The sequence below is a fragment of the Ailuropoda melanoleuca genome, chromosome 11, assembly GCF_002007445.2.
Source record: "Ailuropoda melanoleuca isolate Jingjing chromosome 11, ASM200744v2, whole genome shotgun sequence".
NCBI classification, from domain to species: domain Eukaryota; kingdom Metazoa; phylum Chordata; class Mammalia; order Carnivora; family Ursidae; genus Ailuropoda; species Ailuropoda melanoleuca.
This window is the reverse complement of record NC_048228.1, coordinates 105,384,632-105,397,736: the sequence shown is the minus strand read 5'-3', so window position 1 is coordinate 105,397,736 and position 13,105 is coordinate 105,384,632. Positions and strand designations below refer to the sequence as shown.

At 50.6% G+C, this 13,105-nt stretch overlaps 1 protein-coding gene across 1 annotated transcript in view; it reads right to left on the bottom strand.

Annotated features, from left to right (window-relative positions):
* Positions 1 to 13,105, bottom strand: part of EVC (EvC ciliary complex subunit 1) — a gene marked incomplete at its 5' end in the record, with an annotated part of 62,156 nt that extends 49,051 nt beyond the window's left edge. Inside the window, 3 exons of the mRNA XM_034670977.1 lie at positions 851 to 934; positions 6,729 to 6,851; positions 13,055 to 13,105. Coding sequence (XP_034526868.1) covers positions 851 to 934; positions 6,729 to 6,851; positions 13,055 to 13,105 — 258 coding nt within the window. The remainder of the gene's footprint in view (positions 1 to 850; positions 935 to 6,728; positions 6,852 to 13,054) is intronic.

Genomic DNA, 13,105 nt, shown 5'->3' with positions numbered 1-13,105 from the left:
CAAATACTGAGTGCTCAGACGTCACACGCTATGCTAAGACCTATGTCTATTATCCCATTTGACCCTCAAGCAACTGGGGGAGGCAGGAGGGCCCATCGCCCCCATTTCCAGATGAAGAAACAGAGACCGAGTCAGGAAATGGCCCACAGAAAACGGTCGAGATGGGAGTTAGGAAGGCATCCGTCTGACGCCAGAGCCCGTCCTCTTTACGATCAGGAGTGCGGCCTGCACTTCCCTCAAGTGCTGGACCAGGGATTCTTTCTTTCATAGACAGTCTCACAGGCCAATGGTCCCTGGAAACACTGTGGGATCTGCTGCTGTCTGCAAAACTCCTTAACACAGGTGTGAATTCCTGGCTTCAGGTGTAAGACCTGCAGCCAGGTGGCCTCGGGCAGGTCATTAGCCTCTCTGGGCCCAAGTTTCCTTATGCATGAAGAGGCAATAACTGTATGATTTACTCTATATGGAATGCCTAACACATGAGGAATGCTTCGCATTGTGCCAGCCCCACAGGACGTGTTCAGTAAGTCGACCTGTGAACGAGGAACAATGCTAGTGCCTATGTCAGTGCCAGCGTTTGTATTAGAACGGCAGGACGCCGCCCACCTGTGCTGTCACCCGCTGTTCCTGGGGATACCTTGCTATACCCTGTCCCTGACATCGCTGTCCTAAAGTGGATTCATCCTAAAGTTTTGCACCATCACAGAGCCTCGACATTATCCCTATTAAAATGACTCGCCATAAAACCCTCAGACAGGACCAAAACTCACACATTTCATCTGCCTACTCCTACCCCAATCTCTAGTACATTACTGAGTAATTGTTCTCAGATGGAGATGGAGACTCTCACCCGGAACTTCTGATTGATGGGATAGATGACTTTTGCCTTCAGTGCAAATGCTGTGATGTTGCTGTTGAAAGCCGGCTCACATTCCTGGGAAAGAAGAACAAATGGCATGGGGTGCTTTCTATACAGTGAAGAATAAACCAGTAAGAGTTACCACAATGCCACAACCCATTTGTAACGGTGGCCTCAGGAAGGGACCATAACAGGCACATTTAGATCCAAGTAGGTGTTCACTCGCTAGAAGGATGGGTGAAAGGGTGGAGGGAGGGATGGATGGATGGATAGGAAAATGGATGGGCAGGTGGATGGATGGATGGATGGATGGATGGATGGATGGATGGATGGATGGATGAGTGGATAGGTAGATGGAGAGGTAGATGGATGGACAGACAGATGGACAAATGTGTGGATGGATGGGGGGACACATGGGTGGATGAGAAAATGGATGGGCAGGTGGGTGGTTAGATGGATGGATGGATGAATGGGTAGATAAGGAGATAGATCGATGGATGGACAGATGGACAAACGGATGGAAGGAGGCATGGATGGGAGGATGAAGGAAAGGTAGATGTATGAATGGATGGGTGAATGGACAGACAGACGTTATATAGCACATTCCTCATTTAATTCTAAGTCTTCAGTTTTGGGAGAAATAAGTATTTAAATAACATAATAATTAACAAGTTTTCCTAAAAATGTGACCCACCTTTTAGAGAAAGAAGGAAACACAGAATTGTTTTAGCATTGCCAAGGGAGTAAACACTTCCATATGGCAATATTCACACAGAACTCTGGATCAGACCCTTAAATGAAAGGCAGTTGGGCAAGTCCTTTCACTTCTCTGAGCCTCAATCTTCCCAGACAGAAAACAGGTCCCATATCCCCCCCGCCAAGACCGCATAGATAAAGCACCCATCAAAGCAGCTGGAACAGAACAGAAGTGAAGCAACGGGCAGCTCTAAGGAATGGTGGGAAGGAGCCCCTCTGAGGGGAGCCTTCTCTGACCACAGCAGGACAGGCCTCTTCATGGCTGTTCCACATCCCCACATCATTTCTGAGTCTCTGTCCTGCTGGGGCTAGGTGGGTGCTGAATAAATGTTTTGGAAACAACCTGCAGGGATGATGGCGAACAGGCAGACCAGTCAGAAGCCTCGCTCTCCAGACCACGAGAAATCTCTCCTTACCGGTTCTGAGCAGGCTGACGGGCAAACACTGCACCGGCATCTCCTTCAGTACTTCTCAACTACACCTTCCTGAACAAAGAGCTCTATAACAAACAACCAATTTCCAGTTGCCAACTTGGGATGAGATGCCCTACCATGGGGCATACAGAAGGATTTATGGCTTTGTCATGATGTGGGCATTGACCCTGCACCTGACCGTGCCGGCAGTACGGCCCAGGGATGTCTCCAGAGCGGGTTTCACCACCACACCCTCCTGAGCGGGGTGGGGATGGAAGCCACATGGCGAGGGCTGGGCTTTGTCATTTCCATCTGTAACTTTATGACTCACAAAGACAGATTAGATGACAAGAATGGGTCAGACCACCGACACGTGCCACCTCCTTCTACTTCCGAGGGCTCTGCCACAGAGGCTACTGTCTCCATATCCGCGGGGCGGGGGGGGAGTGACACAGAGCAGTTAATCTGTGAGCCCAAGGCCACACAGCTAATAAATGCCAGAACTGGGATTTGAGCTCGGATTCCCCAGCTCCAGAGTCCCTCCTCTTTAGCCGTCATCTGTCTGTCTTCCTCAACATCATGCAAATAAGAATGGGGGTGAGAGCCAGGAAGTTAAACGGGAAGTGGGTGTTCAGTGGAGAGGATCCCTGGACTGGCCTCACCATGCTCCGGGAACACAGGTCTGATCCTGAGATACTCTGTAGCTCCCACACCCAACCTGCCGTGTAAAATCAACCACAATCCCACCAGCGCAAACTCCTAAACGTCACTCGGACCCATGTGCTGGCCTGAGCCACCACCATAGGGCTACAAACAGACTCCAAGCCGGGTGCTGTCATGCATGGAGCCCCTACTGTGTGCTGGGCTCTTTATGCACTCCTGCTCATTTAATTATCACACAACAGCCAGCTTGGGGAGGTCCGTACTATTTCCATCATTCCTGTTTCACAGAGCGAGGCTCGGAGGTTAACCCCTTCCAATGCATTCTCTATATGGCAATTGGATGATCTCTTAAACCTGAAATCTCCACCACTGCCAGCTTCAACCCCTTTCTGGCTTCCCTGTGATCCGAGGGAGCAGAGCATGGCCTGTCCCAGCCCCCAGCATCCAGTCCCAATGTCTGCTTGAAGCCGTGTGGGTACAAAAGCAAAAGACAGCAGCGAGATCGAAAAGGCTGATTTCAGAACAGGTTATATAATGTGTGGAGCCCAACACAAAATGGAGAGGGGGAGGTGCGTCTGATTAAAATATGATTAAGAATCTCAGGACTGCAGAGTCCAGAAGCCAGAGGCGGGGCCCGACTCAGCTCGGGTCCTGTGCGGCTGCACAGGCCGGATGCCTGGGAAGCCGGACCTGGCTGCTTTCCAGCAGACACACCTGCTCAGGCGAAGCTAGGAAAGCAGAGGGCACCGTGCTTTTCTAAAAGTCTTACAAACAGAGGTGAAGAGAAAGCACAGCATGGAAGGGGTGGAAAATGAGAGGAAGACACGGTCCCCACCCTCCAGGGGAGACAGAAAGCAAAAATTGCACTTAATGTGGAAAACATAATTAGAAGCACAGGATGGAGATGCTGGGGTCCACCTGGGACGTCTGGAAGCAGAACCCAGGATGCACATCGAAGCATAAGCTCAGCTGATGGGTTACTGCAGCTGTCTGGGGAGCCTGTGAATGTCCATGCACTTCCGGCCCATCCACCTGCAGACTGCAAGCCCCTCGAGGACCGAGGACTGGCACCATGCCGGTCAAGGTGTTTGTCAGGATGGAGGACCTGGAAGTGCTTGGCACACAGAATCCAGGAATGAACAGACTTCTGCTGTTTTCAGTTGTGTGTTTTTTTTTAACAGCTTTCCTTATTAAGTTTAGATGCCTACCAAATTCTGATAATCTTCTCAACCGTAGCAATACAATTATACAGAAAATTGGTTGTAGTGAGAGCCTACCATGTAAAACTTCTTCAGCTGAAGCAATGCAATTATTCAGAGAATTGGTGAAAGCGTAATTGCAGGAAAAGAAAAGGCCTTTCGCTCATCGGTGTAGGGGCGTTCTTTCAGTGAGTGCACGGAGGCGTCCACGAAGGAGCCTTCCCCACTCCCTCCTTCAGAGCAAAAGGACGCGATGAAAAGAACCAAGGCTGTGCCAGGGCACACTGAAGAGCCTTCTGGAATCTTCTGTTTGGTTTTGACTTGATGTGAGCTATTTATCAAAATAGTTTGGGCAAGGAGGGGCGCGAACCACAAATGCCTTGGTTTCCCGTGCATTCTGGGATGTTGAAGTTAGAGCTCAGCTCACCCTGTCAAAACCAGGCCCGGCTAACACTCCCTGACAAGCTCGGTCTGCAGAAGGCAGGGCTTTCTGGCAAGCCAGTCACTGGAACAGGCAGCTCTTTAACTTGGCTCTTGGCAATGATTAGCTTGATCATGGGCACTGTCTGGCGTCGCTAAATGGTTAACGGGTAAAACATTACCAGGTAAAAACATGAGCGAGGTTTCTGGGGAGGCAGAAGGACTTGGCTCCCCTGGAAACACCAACGAACACTTGTCCTTTAGTTGGAATGTTCACAGAGTCAACCGGTGGGTGACCCTCGGGCCAGCATCATTACTGTCATCGTGAAGCCGAGAAACCGGAGGCTCAGACAGGTCGTCTCTTGCCCAGCATCACACAGCAAACAGGTGACAGGGCTGGGTTCCTGGGATTCAGGCGCCAGGCCCCCGAGCCAGTGTGTCTTCACCACCTCCAAGGCCACCTGCTGTGTGAGCAGCGCTGTATCCATGCAATTCAAACATGTGAAGGGTGCAATTTACTAATTTTCAGTATGCTCACAGATATGTGCAACTATTCCCACAATCCGTTTTAGAACACTTTTACCATCTAAGAAAGAAACCCCATACCCGTTAGTGGTCACCTCTGTCTCTCCTCTCTCACCCCCTCCCCACATACCTACCAGCCCACTTTCTGTCTCCAACAGTGCACCTGCTGTGGACATTTCGTATGAATGGAGTCCTGTAATATGTGGTCTTTTGGGACTGGCTTCCTTCAGCTAGCGTAAAATTTCAGGGTCCCTTCATGTTGTAGTGAGTTTCAGGACTTCTTTCCTTTTTATGGCCCAAGAGTATTGCATTGTATGGCTAGAACACATTCTGTTGAGCTATTCATCAGCTGATGGACACTTGGGTTTCCACATTTTGGCCGAAGAGGACTGTTAAGACCACAGTGTACATGTTTTTGTGTAGCCGTATGCTTTAATTGCTGTGAGCAGGGTTTTGATAACACAGGGTGATAGGGACAGAGGGAGACAGATGAGGGAAAGAGAGACATCACACACCCACCTGCCGCACAGACACACGCGGAGGAGACACGAGAGAGAGAGAGAGAGAGAGAGAGAGAGAGACCTATAGAGAGCCGCCCCGATACACACACATGCAGACGCACAGGGAGACACAGGCACTTGGGGACAGAGAGGCAGGGAGCACGGGCTGGACACACAGCACCTATGTGCCAGGGGCTCACTCCAGCTCTGGCTCTGGCTTCCTGTGCCAGCCCGGCGAGGGCAGCTAATCTTTCCACCAGACTGTGTAAGGGAAGCCAGCCTCCAAACCCTCGAGAAGGGAGTATAAGTAAGATCTACCTTGTGGGGCTGCTGAGAGAGATTCATGGGGGTAATTCACACCAGTGCTCATATCACTCAAAAGTGACACCTGGGAAAACGCCTGGCACTCGGTAAGGGCTAAAACAACAACAACAACAAAACAACAACAACAACAACAACAAAAACAGGAAAAAACCTTTCCCCTTTCTCAGGAACCCTCCAGCTCTCTCTCTGTCTACCTACCTATCCACCTACCTAAATATCTATATTTACCTTTGGGCAATTGAGGCTAAATGACCAGGATCCATGGTACTTTCTAGGGAGGAGCAAGTGTCTAGAAATAGCACACCTTTGGAAGAAACGTCCTCTCTCTCCGTGGAGCTCACGCATACAGAGATGCCCTACACGCAGGCTCAGGATGGACAGGGAGAAGCCCAGAAAGGAAGGACCAAGAAGAATCCACCTTTAACATGTCCGTCAAGAGGCCCAGAGCCCACACTCCTGGGTATTTAGTCAACACTCACTTAAAAGAAATAACACAAAATGAAAACAACTAAACTTACACGCAGACCTTCACAGAAGCCCTATTCGGAAGAGCCAAGCGCGGGAAACACCCCGCCCTGTGCTATATCCCCGCAATGGACTGAGCGATTGAAAGGGATAGAATATCGATACGTGCAGCAACACGGTGAGTCTCTAAAGCGGGACGTTGCGGCAATGCCGATATAAGCAAGCACACGACCCCACTGACGTGAAATTCTAGAACAGCAAAACCACCCTGGTGATGGGAATCCTAGCACCTCCTACTTCTGGGAGGGGCAGGGCGGGGTGGGGGGGCAGAGATGCGGGAGGGTAAACCGGAAAGGGGCACTGGAGAAGTTTCTGGGGTGACGGAAGCTTCCAGATTGGGGTACTGGTTACAAGGATGTATACACTTATCCAACCGTAAACTTCAAATTTGTGCATTTTGCCACAGGTGAATCATACGGCAGAAAAGAAGATAACTGGGACAGGAAATGTGTCAGGGGCTCATCTGGGTGGCATCTGCCCTGCCAGGTGGGACGTGCGACACCCAACATGCGACTTGGGAGATAAACCCAAACACTCAGCTTACGTCCACAGCCTCCTCCTTCGACGTCTGGGCTTCTCTCCTCCTCCTCCTGGACAGGGAGCCGGTTTCCGAGGGGTCCTGTACATTAGACTCTAAATTCTTGAGCAGACTCTGAGCGTCGTCTTTCTAAAAATCCAAAGGTGGGGGTGGGGAGAATACATCGAAGCCGGTCAGTCCACTGCTCCTGGGACTCAAGCCATCAACCCCCCCCCCCAACGTGTGCTCATCTCTGTGTCTCTGCCTGGCTCTCTGCGTGTAGTGTCATACCTCCCACCCCGCCCAGGATCAGCCACACAGCCTTCGAGACTGTTCAGGCATCAGCTCTCTGAGGAGCCCCCCGTTCCCCACCTCAGGATGTCCCCAGGACCTGGAGGCTACACTTGGGTCAAAGGTCACTCCATTGTTCTTCTGGGTTAGGGGCCCCTGGTAGCCTGTGAGCTCCCTGGGGTAACAGCTGAACATGGGAAATGGCACATACATAGTAATTTTCCTGTTACTTTCCATAATGCCATCAGATGATTTTAAGAAAATATTTAGGTACCCTCACATTATAGAATGGTTTGTAAAATGAACCACGGTTGATCCTTGGTATTGGTAGCTTCTGTATTTGTAAATTCGCTTACTTGCCAAAATTTATTTGTAACCCCCCAAATCAACACTTGTGGTACTTTTGTGGTCATTCCTGGGCGCGGGAGGAGTGGTGAAAATCCGAGCTGCCTGCCGTGCCGTGTCCAACACAGAGCCAGCAAGGTGATGCCCTGCCTTCCTGGGTCAGCTCTCCTACCGCAGACCAGTGTCCCTTTCATGTTCTGTGAATGCCGTTCTTCTCCCACCTGTCTGTGCTCTCTGTTGCTGATGTAGTTGGTTAAAATGACTCCTAAGTGTTGGCTAAGTACTGGGCAGTGTTCCCAGGGGCGAGAAGGCTGGTGCGTCTCGTGGAGAAAACGTGTGTTGGATAATTGAAGTTGTGTGTTCACTGTTCATGCATCAACAATATGTATCAAATAGGGAGTCTTTATACAGAAACACACATCAAACAAGGCTACGTATTGGCCGGTTAACGGAGATGTTGTGGCCAGTCTTGCAGAATTCTAGCCCCGTGTGTCCCCTGGGAGCAATGTTTCCGATTTGCTAATTCTCTGTTCGCAGTGATTCCATAGATCGTAATGATCAACTCTTTCTGAATCCCATTATGCCAGAGATCCTGATCAAGCCCTTCGTCCGGCTGCTCACAGATATAATCTTTATACAGAAGACACACGGCCGGTTTGTCATGGAGTTACTTAGTAACTGTTACGAAGCAACACTAAGCATTAAGGCTTATTCTAGTCACTTTGAAAGGAGTAAATTAGCACAAAATAAACAAGCCCCTGCCTTCGTGGAGTTTATGTTCCAGCGACAAAAGAGAGATATAAATAAATATGTAAAAATAAATACGTAGTAAGTCAGTGGTGGTAAGTGACAGAGAGAAAAAGGATGTAGGACAGGAGAATGGAGGGGGGAGTCTCTTGGGCAGGGTGAAATTTGAGAAGAAACATGAAGGAAGTGAGACAGCAAGCCATTCAGATATGTCAGGGACAAGCTTTCCAGAGAGGGTACAGCAAGTGCAAAGGCCCTGTGGCAGAAGCATGCACAGCATGCCCAGGGAAGCCCTTGTGGCTGCACCAGTCTGGGGTACAGGGGAGAGGAGCAGATGATGAAGCCAAGGATTTAGGGATGGTTTGTTTAGCGGCTCTGGATGACCACTACAAGGGTTCTGCAGGGAAGGAGCCAATCAGATCATCCTACGGTAGAGACTCCAGGAGATAAACCTCATCTACCCCACGGAGGAGCATCGTTATTTTGCTCCCCAGTTAAAAATAACCAGGAAGCCAAGGGTCACCAGTTACTTGAGGACAGACTCTAACATGAAAGAGAAACCCCCAAACAAACAGGAAAAAGCAAGCTGGAAACAGACAGTGTATAGGGAAAAGAAACCTTAAAACAAATAAACAATTATAATATCCTCAGAGAGCCAAGAGAAGAGGTTACACCCACAAAATAAGAACAGGGCAACATAAACATAGGACACGCTGAGGACAGAACAGCACGCTCGAAAATGAAAAACGTGAACATCTCAACACAAGTGTTACGAGAAAAGCCTTCCAAAAAGGGCATGAAAAGACAAAGAGATGGAAAACAGAAAAGAAGGAAGGCCAATTCAACCAAAACATGAGACGAGTTCCCAAAAGAAGCAACAGAATATACAAAAGGAAAAGAATCCTCCAGGAACTCAAGAGAGTGAGTTTGCACATTGACAGGGCCTCCTGAATGCACGGCCCAAGGAGGGCCATCGACCGCCACCAACCCTAATCCCCTTGTGCTTCCTATGCTGGGAACAAAGAAGAGATGCTTCCAGATGCCACAGGGGAACAAAACAAAGTTATCAGGGATCAGAACAAAATCCTATTCCTCCGCCTCAACCATGTCAGTTGGAAGACAATGGAAAAAATGCCTTCAAAATTCAGGGGGAAAATTATTTCCAACCTGGAATTCTATGACCTAATGACTCTCACCAAGTTAAGAATAAAGACGGAAGGGCAGAGATACTTTCAGACACATAAGTTCTCAAAAACACTCTCCTCCATCTCTTTCCCAGGAAGATCCTGGAGGCTGTGCTCCACCCGAATAAGGAAAGGATCCCAGAAAGACAATGGAGGGGATCCCCGAAAGAGGATGCAACGCCGGGGAGGAGACAAAGTTCCAGTGTGACTGGCCCTGTGAGGTCCCACTGGTGACAGCGAAAGTCTACAGCAGCTGCTTCTCGAAGCTGGAGAACAAACACATTGCTGGAGGGGCTCCTTAACCATAGCTTGCTGGCCCCACCTGCAAAGATTCTCATCAGTGCGTCTGGGGTGGGGCCCAGGAATTAGCATTTCTTTCTTTTTTTTTTTTAAGATTTTATTTATTTATTCGACAGAGATAGAGACAGCCAGCGAGAGAGAGAACATAAGCAGGGGGAGTGGGAGAGGAAGAAGCAGGCTCATAGCGGAGGAGCCTGATGTGGGGCTCGATCCCATAATGCCGGGATCACACCCTGAGCCGAAGGCAGACGCCTAACCGCTGTGCCACCCAGGTGCCCCAGGAATTAGCATTTCTAACAGGCTCCCAGGGGCTGTTGTTGGTGCTGCTGGTCTGGTCCAACTGAGAGTAGCAGTGGTCCAGAGAGCAACCAACTCAGCCTGGAGCAGGTGAGAGGTTTTCTGGAGAGGTGTTTTGCAAGAAGATAAAATTGATCAAATACTTAATGTGTTCAAATGTCTCGAAAAAAACATATAGAAATGGAGGGGAGGCCAGCGTTAAATGAGTAAGTACACAAAATATAAGCTAATGGAGGGGAAAAAAAAAAACCCGGGTAACTATTAATTTTAGAGAAAACAAAATGCAGTGACAAAAAGGAAAATAATCATAATCGTAGCTGATCCTTGAATTACAGTGAAAAGTGCTTACAGAATCATAAGAAAGGAAACACTGAATACTGGTTTAACCAAAAATGCCCGATGGCCACACGGGGCGGGGGGGTGCGGGGAGGCGGCGGTGGCTGGGGTGGGTGTGCATATGAAGGACAACCAAAGAGAGCTGAACCACTCCCCAGTCCACAGTGCTATGCCAAAAGCCAAAAATGCAGGGAAAAGCCAAGTAAGCAGGTTATTTACAAAAGGGAAGTAAATGACCAAAAAGCCAGCAGAAAGAGCTGGACAAGTCAGCTTCTGGGACGTGGCGAGTGGGGCACTGCTGCCTGTAAATGAATACTTGATGTGTATGTATAACGTCGATGCAAATAAAACGTTTTAATGATGAAATAAAAACAAAAGGAAAAAAAGAAACAAAAAGAAAGTGGTGCAATGCCCAGTTATGAGCTTGGTGACGTGGATCAGAGGAGAACAGAGGTCCCAGGGTGCACGAGGGAGGAATTACCTCATCCAGCCTGGATGGGCGTCTCTGCATCCCGAACAGTGAGCGGGCAGACAGACAGACGGATGCTCAGAAGCGGAGAGGCATCAGGGGGGCAAGGAGATTCTGGGGCGCACGGCACCTCGTGTTCGGCTGGATGCCCCTGGGAAGGGCAACCAGCTATGTGTCGTTTCCTTACGCTAGGAAATGGGACATAATCTGTAGGCAACCAGGAGTCCCTGGAGGCTTTTAACCCAGGGAGTCAAATTGTTGGATGTGCATTTTAGGAAAAGAGACTTGGGGAAGAGAGGAGGACAGAAGTCCACTTAGAAAGAAGGCTGTTGCTAAGGTCCCATCCAAATCATCAGGAAATCCTGTCAGCCCAACCCTGAAGCCAGAGCCCCCTCTATGGCTGAGCCATCATGACCTTCAACGGGACTAGTGCAGCCCTTACTGACCAGCGGCCCAATCTCAGATAGCTTGGTTAACCCCTGTGAGCCCCAGCTGACTCAGCTGTGAAATGGGCCACCGTCGAGGTCTGAAGGCGTGTGACCCACTCCCCGTTCCTGGGTTGAAATCCCAACTTCCAAGGTGATGGCATTTGGAAGTGGGGCCTTAGAGGGGATTGGGTCCTGAGGGTGGAGTGGGGAAAGGGCTGAAAGGGCTGAGTGCCCTTACCAAGAGGTCCCAGAGATTCCCCAACCCTTCTACTCTCCAAGGACACAGTGAGAAGTCTGCAACCGGAAGCGGGCCCTCACCAGAACCCAGCCGTGCCGGCACCTGATCTTGGACTTCCGGCCTCCAGAAGCGTGAGAAAGAAGCTTCTGTAGTTTATAAGTCGCACAGTTTATGGTATTTTCCTTGCAGCAGTCCGAAGAGACTAAGACAGATACCAGCTGCTACCTCACCAGGTGGCAGATGTCTAAACGCTCCGATTTAGGGGTTCGGACAGACTGGGGTTGAAATCCAGCCCTACTGTTTCTTCATCACGTGACCCTGGACCAAGAACAAAGTTGGGGAGCCTTGACTTCCTTCCCTGGAAAGTGAGGATAATGACAGCTCCCTGACTCAGAGGTTTGGGGTGGGAATAGAGAACCAAAAGTCCACAAACACTCAGCTCAGAACAGGGCACCCAGCAAAGGTTGTGCACCTGTTACTTCCCTCTTCACACAAGTGTCTCTCAGTGTCCCTTAACCACCAGCGGGATGTGACAACCTCAAACTGACCTACAAGCATCTTACACTATACTAGTTGCCTTCAAGCTTTATCACGCCTTTCCAGCAACACGCTCCCTGGAAGTCAGCGGCAATATGAAAGAGCCCCACTCCCATCTACTGGACTTGTCTCCTTCTCACCTGGGCCAGGAATTCAGGGAACAAGACCACGCACCTCATCTCAGATCCTATCGGACCTCAGCCCTCAACAAGGTCAAAGTAGCAAGGCCCCAAGACAGTGATTACGCCACACGGATCAAATGTCCGCTGTATGCCCACCATCTCCACACACCATTCGTTTCTGTAACAACACTCATGTGAAGCATCCATGAATCCCCTTCTGTGACCACTGCCACCCATGGAGAACACAGTGACTTTGGGCTTAGACACACATCTGTCACTTTGGCAAGTCACTGAACCTCTCCGTGCCTCAGTTTCCTCAAATGCAAAATGGGGTCCTTAATAGAACAAACTCACAAAGCTGTTCTGGGGATCCAGAGAGCTAATTCCGGTATAGAGTCTAGCTCAGTGCCCAGCACACAGTCAGCACTCTGCGAGTGCTAGCCAGCACCATCACTTCCCGCCACCAAACTCCCCAGCATGTGCCACAATCAAACGTTCACTTGAAATCTAGCCTTTTCTGGAGACTGTGAACCTCCAGCAGCAAGGGCAGGGTCTATCCTGCACAGGGCTGTGGCTGGCAGGGGTGATCATCACACTTTTACTGCAGGGATGTAAGAATGAATGAATGCATGAACGCAGGCCAGGGTAGCAGCTGGGACTGGAGGGGCTAGTAGGTACCCACCAGGGCAAGCAGCAGAATGGGCAGGGGTGGGGATCGCAGCCCTCCTGTCCACCGCGCTCAGCAGGGCTCCTCGGCCAGCGGCGAGTCCAGACCCTTGGCGCCACAGATGAGGAGATGGAGGCCTGGGGAGGCTTTAGAGGCTGTCTGTGATAGCACAGCGGAGTCGCACAGAGCAGCCACTTCTGAGGAACCCCAGGCCGGTAAGCTCCCGTCACTCCGCCGCTCCCCTCTGGATTCGGTCTCCAGCCCCCTCCTGGGCCAGAGGGAAGCCGGGGCAGGAGCCGGTGCGCATGACGCCCGCGACCTCGCTTGAGCGCCGACGGGGCGCAGGAGGCCCGCGCGCACCCCTCACCCGGCCACCCGCCCGGCGGACCCACCTGATGCCGCGGGCGCGCCCGGGCGGCGCGGCAGCCGAACCAGAGGCCGAG